Source organism: Trypanosoma theileri (assembly GCF_002087225.1).
Source record: "Trypanosoma theileri isolate Edinburgh chromosome Unknown TM35_Tth_3_V1, whole genome shotgun sequence".
Taxonomy (NCBI): domain Eukaryota; phylum Euglenozoa; class Kinetoplastea; order Trypanosomatida; family Trypanosomatidae; genus Trypanosoma; species Trypanosoma theileri.
The window spans coordinates 596437-610791 of record NW_021639845.1 but is presented as its reverse complement, the minus strand read 5'-3'; the positions used below and the strand labels follow the sequence as shown (position 1 = coordinate 610791).

The following is a 14355-nucleotide window of genomic DNA, read 5'->3' as shown; positions in this document are numbered from 1 at the left end:
AAAAAAAAAAAAAAAACACATAGTAGTCGCCATTTCAAAGCAGCTGGTTATATTCTTGCGTTAACCCCCACCCACTTAATCAATAAAGGAGAACATGAAAAAAAAAAAACTCCATTAATACCCAGAAATGTAAATTTCACCAGTAATTAACTACGATAGAAATACAGATACATTATCTCAACTGTTGCGCACATTTTGTATCAACTACACCTCAACTTATACTTTTTCACCTTTACCTTGTATTTTTATTCTCTTATCACACTCTATTATCTGCAGCCATCATAGCCATATATAATAATGGCTACCATAATTCATTTCACTATTACTTCACACTATTACTAAACATTCTGTAATTCTCTCTCTCTCATGATGTCGGTCCCCTAGAAAGCGTCACTTCCTGTACTTTTTTCTCCAATCTAACCAATTCACTAGCCAAACTGCGCAACTCTGTAGTAAGAAGTAAAACTTTCTCACATTCTTCCATATACTGTTCTTGTACACGCTCCCGAGAACGAATCTCTTTCTTCAGAGCATTCTCTGCTGCTTCTAACTGACGCTGAAGGCGCTCCATGTCAATTTCCACTACCGCTTCGTACCGCTCTCGCTGCATCAAAGATTCATGTAAAGCACGCTCAAGAAGTATAATCGTTTCACTAGCTTGCAAACTATCTTGTCTACATTCCTCCTTATTCTTATTCCCACTTCTATCCTCCTTCTGTAGAGGAGTTTTTTCCGTTTCCAAGTTATTGCCAAGTGCATTTAATTGTGCTTCCATTACTTCTCCCCCTTCTATATGAGTCTGTGACACCATATTCTCAGGGTGAACGTGACTCCTGGTAGATTCACGAAGTTGTTCATTTTCTTCACGCAGTTTATCTGACTGTTTGGCAAGTCTTTCAAGAAGATCTTCTAATTCTTCAATCTTTTCCCTTGCAGTTCGCAATTCAATCTCAGCTAAAGTTCGTTTCTCTTGTTGTTCCAGTAGATCACTTTGCATCTTTTCCAAGTGAATTTGTAATTTTTGCTTTTCGGTATTAACTTTATGATAAATGATCCTTGTTTGTTTTAATTCTTCTTGAATAGTTTTCCATGCGAGTTGTCCATCTTGAGATCCATTATCACACTGAAGTTGCAACCGCATTTCAAGTTCCGAGTTTTTCTTTACGAGAGACGTATACTCATTACGATCCAAAGAAATAGTAGATTCATCACGCTGTTCCTTATCACCACCACATCTAGAAGAAGTTAGCAACATAAGTGATTGTTGTTGTTGTTGTTGTTGTTGCTGCTGTAACTCTACCAAGACACGAATACGATCTTCTGCGTTTTGGCACCTTTCACGCCAACGAGTACCTTCTTCAAGAATACGCTGTTTAGACTCTTCCAATTGTGACATTATTATCTCCTTCTTGATTCGCTCTGTTTCTACATCGCATTCTAGTTTCATTATACGGTCATGTAATTGACGTTCATTCATCTGTCCTTGTTCATATTTATACTTTATCTCTTGTAATGATTGTCGTTCTGAATCCGCCTCTTTGAGACGTCGTTCCAAAATACTAATAGTAGTCTCACGATCCTCCAGTTTCTGTCTAAGTACTTGGAGTTCACTCCCTGTTGAATTTATTGCACTGTTTTGCTGCAAGAGTCCGTGTTGGACCTCTCGAAACTGAGTAATAATAGCGTCGCGATCCGAAATAAGATTATGAATAATATCTTTAGCTTCCTGCAATTCTGTCATTAATACGGCTTCTCGACATAATGTGGATTCTTGTTCTTGTTCTTGTCTTTGTTGTTGTTGTTGAGATTTCAGCACTCGACGGGTAGGCGTACGACAATAATACTCTGGACCCAAGGGACCACGGTCGTTCATATTGCTCGGCCCAATCAAACGATCCGCTTCTTCTAGTTCCTCGTCTAAAAATTGGGAGAGAGTCGTACTACTACTTTTTATATTGGCCTTTTTGTTCTCTCCCCAGTACCTCATACCTCTGTTTTCTCCAATTGATTTTATTTTATTTCTTTCTTGTTTTGATGCAGTAACGATATCTAATGAATCCCACTCGGTTCATAGAGGGGGTGGAGGGGACTACGAAAAAAAAAAAGAAAAAAAAGGAAAACCGAGAAAAAAAAATGTCAGGAAAATCTTCACATAAAGAAACCAACACAATATCTTACCAATTGAGAGGCTCAGATATTGATAACAACAAGAACAAGAACAACAAAACAAAAAACATTATCATACTTTTTTGATTAAACGTGTCTTAAAAAGAGAAAGAAAAAAAAAACAAGACATTTCACACTTTTATTTGTTTTTTTTTTTCGTGTTTTTTTTTTTTTTTTATCATTTCTCTTTTTTTTCTTTTTTAACTCTTCGTTATCTTGTTACACCAATTAATTACAATCACTTTCAGACACACACACACACAGACACAGAGACAGATATAGAGAAAGATACGCAGAGAGACTCTCACGAGCTCACAGGAATTGCATCAGCAATAAAAGAAATATGCGGCAAATGCAGTCAAAAGAAGAAAACAACAAAAATAAAAAGCAGCTAAAATACTAATTTTCATCAAGCTGTGGCTTCCGTCTTGCGCCTCTTCGTCTTCATCTTCTTTTTGGTGCGCAGCGAGAGATCGAGTGGGAGTACCGCGTGACCCTGGCGCACCTCCACACGGGGTTGATTCGCCTCCTTGAATGTGAGGGCTGTATTCCACTCTGGACCATGCGGATGCCGCATAGACCGCGCAAACTCCGTTGGATTACTGAACGGGCGCGGAATCATGTGCAACAACATGCGATCTGGCACGAGTTCCACACCATCATGGTTAATAATAACGTGATCCAGTGCGGCATCCGCCCGACTCTTCAACAGCGTGGTGCGCTCAATCTCACGCTGCATTTGCATGGCCTGTATTTTTGCCTGGTGGCGGGTGTTAAGACGGGCGTCGGCACCACCCCACTCGCCCCAACCAGGCAGTGAGGCGTTCTTATCAACAGGCCGCATGATCGTCTCAACTTGTGCCGCCTTCTGAGCGAGGAATTCAGCGTCCACTTCATCACCGGCAAAGGCACGGGCAATAAGATATTCTTGTTGCTGCTGTAGTGTCATCTCATCATCCTCGTGGGGTTCCTGCCCTTGTTGCTGTTGTTCTTTTCCTTCTTCATCATCCTCATACTCATTCTTTTCAGTATGGTCTGAGGCAATTACTGCAGTACCATCAAGATCCTCATCACGACGTGGTCGTTTGGAAACACCTGGAAGAATAGTAATACGTGTGCTGCTACTATTTTTTTCACTTGAAGGAGTGGAAACGGAGGATATAATGGGTGTAGAAGAAGAGGGAGCAGCGACACCACTTCCCTTTAAACTACCAGAAACCTTGTTGGGTTTACGGATACCGGCAAACTCATCCTTTGATTCCCGATTTTTTTTTGTCTTTTTAACTTTGGTAGGTTCAGGTTTTTTCTCTTTTTCTTCTTCACTGTCGTTATCTTCATTAATGGAGTAACTACAATCCTTTTCTTTATCGCTACCGCTTGCGCTAAGTACTTCATCATCATCATCATCATCATCTTCTTCTTCTTGATGTGCATGAGCATCAATACCACTTTGTTGTTTCAGTTGAATGTTCTCTACTCCCTTAATACCGTTATTTCGGTCATTCTGTTGTTGAAACACTTTTCGACCAATTGTCTGGCCTCCTGATGCTGTTAACGTTGTAGAAGATGAACCAGCCTTCCCTTTTTTCTTGTTTACTTTTCCAGAGTTATCATCGAGGTCAGGGACTTCATCATCACTGTCTAAGGTTTCTCCACGCATATCACGACGGATGTCTTCCTGTAGTTGTTCAAGTACTTCTGCGTAGCACTTCTCTTCTCGTTCCCTAGCTTGTTGCATAAACTTCATTCCTCGCAATTCCAAACGGGCCTTTTCAGTTGGTGTCATATCAGAAACTCCAGCTCCACCACTTCCTTTACCCTTTTTATCATCATCAACACTGTTCCATAGAACAGAAGTTAAATTCTTTTTGGCGTTTCCAGCACTTTGTTCTCCTTTAGCTTCAGCAATAAGATAATCCACTACACGTTCTTCTTCACTTGAGGCGGCTTCACTGTTAGCCCGACCATCACCATCTGCATTAAGATATTCATCTTCATTCGCATCTTCCTCCATTTTTCGCATAAGTTGTTGATGTAACATATGTTGTTCATTTAAGGCATCTTTCGTGTTATCATCAAACTGAGCAAATCGTTTGGCATGACGAACCCATTTACTTGTATTTTTGTGTTTTTGTGTCACACGTTCTTCCATGCGTGCTTTCATAAGTTTCTCTGCCAGACGAGCACGAGCCTTCTCTGGATGAAGTATTTCAAATGCCTTTTCTCGCCTTTCCTTTTCTCGTTCTTTTTCTTTACGTAGGATACGACGGTATGTCTTACTTTTAATACGATTCAAACGACGACGACGGGCATTTTCATAAGAAAGCATTGCTTTTAATTTCGCCATATAACTTGTTGTTGGTACACTTCCATCATCATTACGCTTTGATGTACCAGCCATACCATTATTATTCTCGTTATCATCATCTAACGGGACGACACCATCTTCAGCATTTCCTGAAGTTAACTGTGGCCTTAATAAACCAGCACCAGATAGTAATGCATTCATTTTTCCTGCAAGACGGAAAGCTGACGCTCGTGTAGCGTTGTTACCTATCTTTTCAGTATCTAAAGTTTCTGCTATATTTCCATCCTTCTGGTGGGCAAATTGAGCTTCTGCAGCAGCAGCAATAGCACCAAGAGTAGATGGTACAGGATTACTCTCCGGCATAGGCATAGGAAGCTGCACATGTTTAGAATTTTGTTGTTCACGCAGGAAAGTTTCATACTTTGCAAGGTCTTCTGCGACTACCTTACGTACTTCACCACGGACTAGTGTCTCCTTTTTAGTATCATCTACATCAATACTAATAAGGTTATGCTTATTTTCAAGACTTTGTTGAACACGTGCCTGTGTTGATGGTAGAGGCGTAGCTGCCACAACTTGACGAATATTACTGCTGTATGATCCTTCAACAGCAGCAGGACCATAGATAGATTCTGCCTCCTCAGTAACACGTGCACGGCGTCGTTTTTTCGCCACTCCGTCCTCATCTAATTTCTTCTTCTTTTTCTTCTTTTTACCGCTGCTGTCTGCTCCTCCTTTTCCATCAACTCCATCTTCTGCAGCATCAAGCATGTCAGCAAGGTCAATATAGTCATCATCATCATCACCAGCACTGTCTCTTTCGTGAAAATCCAAATCTTCATCATCTTCAATTTCGCCCAAAGCACGTAATTGTTGCAGTACCAAAGCATCCTCAGAATCACCCATATCAGCTGCATTACCTCCTCTCTCCTTAGCAGACTTTTTCTTTTTCTTTTTTCCTCCAGTTGAATCAGCAGTAGAATCTGGTTTCGTCTTTTTGTTAAAAAAGTGGCCATACTTCTCTTCATCATCGCTGTTAAAGGCAAGATCATCGTCAATGTCTTCATCAAGATCTGGTGGAATCAGCGGATTATTGAGCGATAATGCACCTGGTCGCTGCACCTCCAACATATCATCATCTTCATCAATGCCTCTCTTCCCGCCTTTACGGTGTTGGCGGCGTTGCAAACGGCCCTGCGCACCGCCTGCTCCTTTTTTCCGCACCACTTCACCAGAAGCCCTATCACTGCGACGAACCATTTCTTTCTTTCTTTTATTTATTTTTTTTTTTTTTGCCTTGTTCGTTTTTCTGCACCCCTTTTTCTTTTTTTTTTCCGTTTGTTTTTCTTAAATGGTGCACCCGTCACTCTTTTAACTAGAGTACATAAATAAATAAAATAAAAAAGGAAATAGAAGGGAAATAAGTAAATATAGTAAATATAAACAGAAAAAAAAAAAAAAAAAAAAAAGTGTCACCTATTGATGCAATGAATATATATCTATGATATACAAGTTCTTTTTTTTTTTCGCTTGTTTTTTTTTTTGCCTTTTTTTTACATATCAGTTTTGAGTACTGCATAGTAGTGCCATCATTTGTTTTTTTTTTTTTTTTACTTTTTCCTGTTTTGCTTTGTATCATGCTCTGTGCTTTTTTTTCTTTTCATTTTTTGCTGCTCTATGTCTACAGTGAGTGAAATACTCACATGACGTCAACATGCATCGTGAAAAATAATCCTGTGAATACATTAAATTTGCATTTCACACAGAGGTCGATACAAATATATTGCAAAACTTTGGAAAAAATGAAGAGAGTGAAAGATAGAGCTGATAGAAACCATGGGCATTCTTACATGTATAAAGGTTCTAAAATACCCACTTTCAATCAATATCTATCTATTAAAATTACAAAAAAAGAAAAAAAAAAAAAACAAATTGCACTTACCATGACAATATAGCAAAATAGTAATAAAGAAAAAAAGAGCAGAGATATACCTCAACATCATACTTCTAGTTCTCATTCTATTCCATCATACCCTTAGTATTTTGAAGAATAGAAGCTAAGAGTCTTATCTTGTTCTCTTCAACAGCCGAAGGGGTTTTCACACCTTTTCTACCTGAAAGTGGTTCATTTTCACCGTTTGAAAGTTGAAGTTGTGGAGGGAGTCGTGGCAATGTTACACGCAATGGTGAACTCTTAGCAGCGCGATTTCTTTTCATAGTTAGAGTTTTTGCTTTTTCATTCAACTCTTTATCGGATACTTTTTTGTCTTTCTCAGATTTTTGTTTCGGCTTTTCTTCCTCTTTATGTGTGGTAACAATGACTGGTGGAGCTCGTCTAATAGGTCGAGCTACAGGCTTTGGAAACGTTCTCGTAGAAGCATTATTCTTGGGTGAAGATTCTTTATTTTGAGTTGTACTTCCTTCCACTTTCCCTTCTTCACGTTCCTCTGAACTCTTCTGTTGTGAAATGAATTTTCCTTCTGTAGAAATTGACACTGCTGGTCGAGGTACTGGTGCTGCAGCTACTACTGGTGTTGTTGTTGTAGCTGCTGCTGCCGCTGCCGCCGCCTTTTCTCTGTTTGCAGGGTCAAAACCAGACCAACGGTATTTTCCATCTGGCAATATCCAATCACCACCGTCTGAGACTATTGCTCCTGATTGAGTTTCTTGACGTGCAGTCTCTGTTTCTTTACCACGGCGATAACGTGTTTTAGTATTAATTACCACTCCAGATTTCGTATTCTTATCAGGTGATGCGGTAGGCCACTGTTCAATAAGAACACCAGGTTCAGGAACAATCTTCAACGGTTGTTGTGATTGTGGTTGCGTTTGTGTTTTCTTAGTTTCTTGATTACTACCCGTGTTTTCAGCATTTTCAGCTGATGTATTTACCGGTGGTGGAGGTGCCGTAAAAAACATATTCTCATACGCTGCCTGTTCTGCCGCTTCTTTTTGACGTCGCAAACGTTCCTCCTGTCGTCGTTGCTCCTTGCGTGAGAGAAAAGTATAACCATCACGAGATTTAACCATACGTTTTGGTGACTCTTGTTTTTGTGATTCTTTTTGTGATTGTGTTTGTTGCTGTTTCTGCTTATTATTCTTTTCCTGACGGAAAGGTGACGTGATACCACGATTCTGTGTTGTTGCACTCGTGGTTACAGAACCTCGTATTGTATTAAATGATACAGTTCCATAATGAGTAATATTAACCTGAAGTGTTGTCTTGGGATCATCACTTCTTGTACTTGCTTGTGTTGTAGGAGAAAGAGATCTATTACGACTTCTAGACTTTTTAATATCACTTAAATTATCACCATCAGCTGAAGTACCTCTTTGCTTCTTCACATTTGAAGCAACTGTAACTGCGTTATCCCCTTCTATAAGAACAAGATTCTCCGTCGTTTGGTTTCGACCACTTGTAATTTGGTTACTAGTTCCAACCATTGATAAGTAACCACGTGGAAGATGTCGTAATGCCTTCGTCCAGTTATCATCTCCCATAAATTCAGGTGATATAGGTCGTGTTGTACTGCCACCTCCAATACTAACTGTAACAGCATCAGAAAGTTCTTGTTGTAACTGCTTTCCTCGTCGTTTCTTACCTTTAATCATTTGACTTGAGTTATAATCTGAACCATGAGGGTTTACAGATTGTTGAACTTCACCTTCACCTTCTTTTCGATTACTAACGTTTTGACCACTCAATGAACGTTGACTCTTACGACTCACACGACGACGTTGTACTTTTCGACTACCTAATTCTTCTTCTTTGTTTTTCTTTTCTTCTTCTTCTTGTTGTTGTTTCTTTAATACGTCCTCACTTTTTGGAATAACGTATCGAGCATAATCATCCAATGGAATGGCATCAGGGGGGTCACCAGGATTTTTCATATCTTCTTCAATAGTAAAACCAGTCGCTCTCCATGCTTCATTTGATTTACCTCGGGGAGAAAAATCTGTCACGATAACCCCATTTACAGCACGTCTTTTCTGACCTTCCTGCAAGGATGCATCGAGAAGACGAGAAAAAGTAGAACTTAGTGGTCGATGTACTATACTCTTTGGTTTTTCATTTTCACTATCACTTTTATTGATATGGCTACTATTATCTTCGTCTTTACCAGAAAATACCTTTGGAGGTACTGTCGCCTTCTGATGAAATGAAAGAATTGCTTCAGCACTAAGTAACGATGGTGAGGATGTCCAAATAGGAAGCATACCAAAATATGGAGGAGATCCATTAATTGACCCTGTTGTTGGGAGAATAAAATTTCTCGCATTAACTACATTTTCACTATTTGACTTTTTATTTTTTACTTGTCTAATGGCAAGTGCGGAATCAAGTTCCGACTCTAATGACCGTGGTTTACCTGGATCACGAGGAATAAAGGAGCGAACAACGTTATCATGCAATTCATCCCATACAGAGTAGGCTGTGTAACTGGTAGCCAAAGCATCAAAACACCGGGAAACATAAATTTCTGCTGCTAAGGAAACAATATTTTCACAAATATCTTCACAAAACATTTCCACTGCGACTCTTTGCTCCGCTTCCAATACAAATGCATCAATAAGAGGAAATGTAGAAACGTAACGAATGGGAGGAACAGCTATTGATGTCTTTCCACGTTGACTACCAGAAGAAAAAGTAGATGGAGTAATAACAGAAGCAGTTTCTGTTGCTTTTCGTGGCTCCACAGTCGCTTCTGCTGATTGTACAGGACATAATAAAGGAATAATAGATCCACCATGTTGTTCCTGAGCTTGAAGAATAGTCATCACCGCAGCACATGTATCAAGAGTGGCATTTGTTCTGCCAATTTCTTCAGCTAATGTGATAAGCGATGGTGGCATAGGTTGTGTAAGATAGACTGGTATTTCTGGTGTTGTTAATGGTGTACGAAAACGATGCTCCTGTTGATGTTGATCTCCTTCAACTTCACTTTCATCAAAAACAACACCAGGAACGGATTTTCCTTGTTTACTAGTTACATCTTGTCCTATCTCATTATCATCATTTGCAAGAATGACAGAAGCAATAGAACCCCCTGCAATGTTGACAATTTGTGGGGGATCCACTGAATCCTCAGTAACACCACCTTTTTTAGAACCTTTTGACTTTAAAACTGATGGTGTCCTCCCGCTGAGAACAACATCTTTTCTTTCAGAAGGAATCGGTGGTATAGGTGTTGATTCTGTTGCAGGTTCTGGTGGGAGTGGAGACAAGGCTGTGCGAGATACATCCCTTCCTGGGGTATCGACACTACTAAGGCGTGAGGCCGGGGTGCAACTTCCACTACGACTCCCCTCCTCTTTCTCTCGTTTTTCCAGTTGCATTTCCACGTGGTAGAGAAGTGCCTTGGTGCTCTGTTCATACTCCCGCTGGAAGAGGGCATCGCGGAGGACGACGAGGTGACGGTCCTCCGCGTCGAGGGCGACGGGGTCGGGGAAAAACGGCGGCATCTCCGGCAGCAGCGGCCCCTCTTCGGGGCGGAGCCCCACAGAGACAGTCGACGACCGGGCGTTTTTGCCAACGGCGTTTTTGCGGTTCATCGTGCTGAGATGTGTGTGTGTGTGTGTGTGTTCACAGCGTGGCCCTTTCTTTTCTTTTTTTTTCTCTGAGGGGCTTGTAGTGGAGAAGAGAAGAAAGAAGAAAAAAAAAAAAAAGAGAAAGAATTCAAACAACAATATTCATATTCCAAGACACAAATAGGTCTAATCAATGTTCATTTCATCTTAATTTTCTGTTATTTTTTTCTACATTTTTTTTTTCCCCCCCTTTTCATCATCATATTCTTTTTACTCATTTAAGTTGCTTTCATTCTTGGTTGGGATTCTCGGTTTTTTAGCTGTGAACTCCAAACCACTATAATGCGCAGCACGCCTAGCACGCTCAATGTCGTCTTGTTTTACAGCGTACACATTTTGCAGGCTTCGATAATGCTGTAACTTCTCCAGTAATAATTTATACTCCGGACCGCTCAGTGGACACTCGGGATCACTCTCCAACTCTTTAAGTCGCTTCGAAAAAGAAAAAGAGGAACTACCAGTAACGGCACTAGAAGATGTACTAGAGGATGCCACTCCGCCTCCTCCTGCCGCTGCTGTTGTTGTTGTTGTTGCAGCACCGCACATTAGTCGTCTTGAGATGCACCACATTCCCTTTAGTCCTTACTGGCTACTAACAGAATAATAAAAAGAAAATAAAAAAATAAAAAACCTCTTTCCATGTGAATGTATGATCAGAAGAGAATCTGGTAATTATTAAAAACAAAAGGTATACAAACAATACTAAAAAACGATTGTAAGGAGAAACCATTCATTTTGAAAATTCTTAATAAGAAAATAAAGACCCATATATTATTTCAACCAAATCCAAACTTTATTAATGCAAATATATAAGTATAAATCCCCCCCACCCACCCCCCAAAAAAACCTAATTTATTTCGCTTTTCAACACATCCCTCGTCGTATTTTATCCTGTTCCCGCACAATATCTACTACTGCATTTACGAGTTGTTTGTACTCAGCATTACCGATAAACAAGTTGTTCACATTATCTGCACCCAGTCGACATCGTTTTCCTGAACGAATTTTATGATTACAAATTTGCTTTAAAGCGACACTACGCCATAAAAGTCCACTTGTCTGGTACCCATAACTTTCCCCACCATTACAGTTACTATTATTATTATTATTATTATTCTCACAGAAGTTTTTATCATAGAGTGGGAACACGGAAGTGGGATAAAACACTTGACCAATGGTTGGACCCCATGAGAACGTTATAACTCCAACATGTGGACGCAAAAAGAGGCTATTTAGTAGATTTGCCCCTGGTGCTCCAATAAAAATAGTAGTGCGATGTGCTTCCATCTGTGAAAAAAGTTGCTTCCCAAATGATAATGTCTGATTGAAGCGATTCATTCGCAGATACACACGTCTCGGTTGACACTTATTATTGGAAACAAAAGGGATATCTTTATTGAGTTCTGCCTCTACATCAGATGGTAACTTTGGTAGCAACACGTAGTCATTAACTACGTCACGTGCCCAATCACCACTACGAGAAGAATAGAAAATAAAAACATCATTACTACAATAATCAGTTGCAATCGTAGTAGTAGTAGTAGTCGTCTCATTGGAAAATCCTTTAAGAGTTGCTTCCTTGATTCCTGTTGTTATTTTTACTGTTGGATTCCCCAAGATGAAACGAAATGCATCACTCAGTTGTATTGTATTAGTAGTATTAGTATTAGTACTCCCAAGAGAGATGGTATTAACTAAATCATGACTCGCTTGAACGATAAAAAAGCTAATAAGATCATTTATATTTCCAGGTTCTTTTTTTTCTGAGAGAGAAAGCATTACCTTTGTTCCTTTCTCATATTGGTTATTACTATAACTAAATGTACTGTTTGGTTTCTGAATATCACTTAATAGTTTTCCTTCCTCTTTTAGGACATCAAAGACGGCTTTTGATATGTGAAATTTTCGAAAAAGCGACAAGTGTTCCTGACAATCATTGTAACTAAAATAAAATAATGCAATCCATTGTTTCCATTCCTTTAAAGAAGGCTTCGTAGCAAATTCCTTCTTTTTATCATCTTGCAGCATATTTTCAAGAAATTCCTCAAAAGTAGAGTAATTACAACCCGAAAAGAAAGGACGAAAAAGTGAATGTATAATGTCTGCATAGACAGGATCCAATCCTAGAAGTGGTTCACAGTGAGTCGGATAACCAATGAGAAGGTGCTCAAGATGAAAAACAGTTTCATTAATATTAATACTGGATTGAAAATAGTCCTTATATGTATTAGAAACTTCTATAATATTTCCAATATGATATGTGTTAGTTGAATTATTAAATTTCCAATTATTTCTATCATTCTCCTTTGCATAGCTAAATTGTGTTTCGTTTGATCGTAATCCATATACCCAACGTTTTTGAAAATTTAAATTATGATTATGATTGTAAAATTGAAATGTTGAAAAAAGTTGCGTCTCAAAACATTCTTGACTTTGTTTCTTGGAAATTGAACAATTTATATGCTTCACTGATGCTGACAGATAATGTAATTGACCCATATACATATTACCCCAAGGTCCATTTAATAAACAACGCTCAAACGACTGACGGCAACCTAGTGGACTATAGGAACTAGCATGAGTATAGTATGGTCTTGATGTTATCATTAATGCATGTCCTCCTGTTTGATTAGTTTGATGTAAATTTTTTTTATTTATACGTAAGAAATGCTGTTGTGCGATAAAGCTTGTTATTACTAGTTCTACAAGAGTATGATGTGGTACTTGAAAGTCTGTTGCCTCCTGATAGTAACCTACCGTATATCGCTCCAAATTATTTTCTATAGAATCCAATCGGTGTTGCGATAAAGGTTTAGTAAAAACAACAAAAAGGGGTAAGGTATCACGTGTATGTTGAGGCCAACTACCTTTTACAAATGGATAAACACTACCAAAATGTAATATCACCTTTGCGAGGCGTAATGGGAATACTTTTGCTACTTTAGAAGCCGGTATAATACTTTCTTGCATGACCTCTTTTATCTCTGTATCGGTAAAAATTTCTTGTCTTAAGAGCCATCTTCTTTTTTTAAAAGAAGAAGTCCATGGTATTTTTGAATTTGTATAAATAATATTATCTTCTATAAACAAGATAAATCTTCCACCAGCATAGTATACATCCGCTATATCAAAGAAAACAGCATCACTTGGGTGACGTGAGGAACCTGGGATAACACCTCCCATTTTCCAACATGAACTAAGAGCCATAGTATTATTAAAACGTGATTTTGATTTTAAATGTAAATTGAAAGTTTGCATAAATCTCTTCAGTTTAACTGTAGAGTTTGGTAAAAATGGGAATGATTCATTTTTTATTCCATTATCGTCCTGTAGGTTAATATTGTGGAACATCTTACGTCCCATTCCCTCACGCAAAAACTCATTTTCCTTTTCTGTGTTATTTAGTTTTTCTTCTGTTAACTCATCAGCAATATCTTTAAAATAACGAAAAATTAATTCAGCAAGACAAGTTGGGTGTGGAAGTGAATGATATGCCATAATACGATGACGAACATTATTCTTATTTTTCTTCTTATTCTTTTTATTCTTTGATCGTCTTTTCATTTGTTTTCCACAACACGATTTCTCATCCTTAATGGGTATATAGTATGCCACACCAAGATCGAGTTTTTGGGCAAGTTCAGCTTGTAAAGAGACAGGACGTTCCTGTAAAAGCAAAAGAAGTTTTTTAATATCATAGGGATTTACAAATGTAGATTGTGTGGCTTCCATTGGTGTAAAGGAATGATTTAAATTATTTTTCTCACTTGTACTGAGAAAACGGTTTTGTGTAATCTCACGCTTTTTAATTTCTTCATGTTGAACAGAAATAACATTTAATTTGATTTCACTGGAGTTACTGTCGCCGTCTATCAAAAGAAATCCGGTTGTAATGGTAACTGCAAGAGTCATAAGTAATAATAGAATTAACCAAGTTCTCGTAGAGAAATATCTCGATTTTTTTATTCTCATTCGTTCATCACGATACATATTAAGCAACTCTTACCAGAAGTTAGGTTTATCTCGATCCTGATGTTTCCAATATATGTATTTGTCTTTCAGCCTTTTTCTTTTCGCTTTTTGAAAGAGATAGTCTCACCGATAGGAAACGAAAAAATATATTTCTTTCCTTCATCTACGACTACAGGACTGAGACCATCTGAAAAAATACACATTAGAGTGAGAAATATGAAAAAAAAAAAAAAAAAAAAAACAATAAATAAATAAGAGGAGTACATATTTTTTTTTTTTTTTTTTCCGTTGTTAGGAAGAAGGGAGGAAGAAAGGATGCC

The 14355-nt window shown here is 38.4% G+C and overlaps 5 protein-coding genes across 5 annotated transcripts; all 5 read right to left on the bottom strand.

Annotated features, from left to right (window-relative positions):
- Positions 1-364: 364 nt before the first annotated feature.
- Positions 365-1987, bottom strand: TM35_000033240 (uncharacterized protein; the record flags this gene model as incomplete). Its single annotated transcript, XM_029022091.1, has 1 exon — positions 365-1987. The coding sequence occupies one exon, from the start codon at positions 1985-1987 to the stop codon at positions 365-367; it is 1623 nt and encodes a 540-aa protein (XP_028886637.1).
- A 588-nt stretch (positions 1988-2575) lies between these two features.
- On the bottom strand, positions 2576-5734 carry TM35_000033230 (U3 small nucleolar RNA-associated protein 14; the record flags this gene model as incomplete). Its single annotated transcript, XM_029022090.1, has 1 exon — positions 2576-5734. The coding sequence occupies one exon, from the start codon at positions 5732-5734 to the stop codon at positions 2576-2578; it is 3159 nt and encodes a 1052-aa protein (XP_028886636.1).
- Positions 5735-6493: 759 nt separating this feature from the next.
- On the bottom strand, positions 6494-10027 carry TM35_000033220 (uncharacterized protein; the record flags this gene model as incomplete). Its single annotated transcript, XM_029022089.1, has 1 exon — positions 6494-10027. One exon carries the CDS (start codon positions 10025-10027, stop codon positions 6494-6496), a length of 3534 nt encoding a protein of 1177 aa, XP_028886635.1.
- Positions 10028-10273: 246 nt separating this feature from the next.
- TM35_000033210 (uncharacterized protein) lies at positions 10274-10633 on the bottom strand (the record flags this gene model as incomplete). Its single annotated transcript, XM_029022088.1, has 1 exon — positions 10274-10633. One exon carries the CDS (start codon positions 10631-10633, stop codon positions 10274-10276), a length of 360 nt encoding a protein of 119 aa, XP_028886634.1.
- Positions 10634-10927: 294 nt separating this feature from the next.
- Positions 10928-13975, bottom strand: TM35_000033200 (putative membrane-associated protein; the record flags this gene model as incomplete). Its single annotated transcript, XM_029022087.1, has 1 exon — positions 10928-13975. The coding sequence occupies one exon, from the start codon at positions 13973-13975 to the stop codon at positions 10928-10930; it is 3048 nt and encodes a 1015-aa protein (XP_028886633.1).
- Positions 13976-14355: the final 380 nt, after the last annotated feature.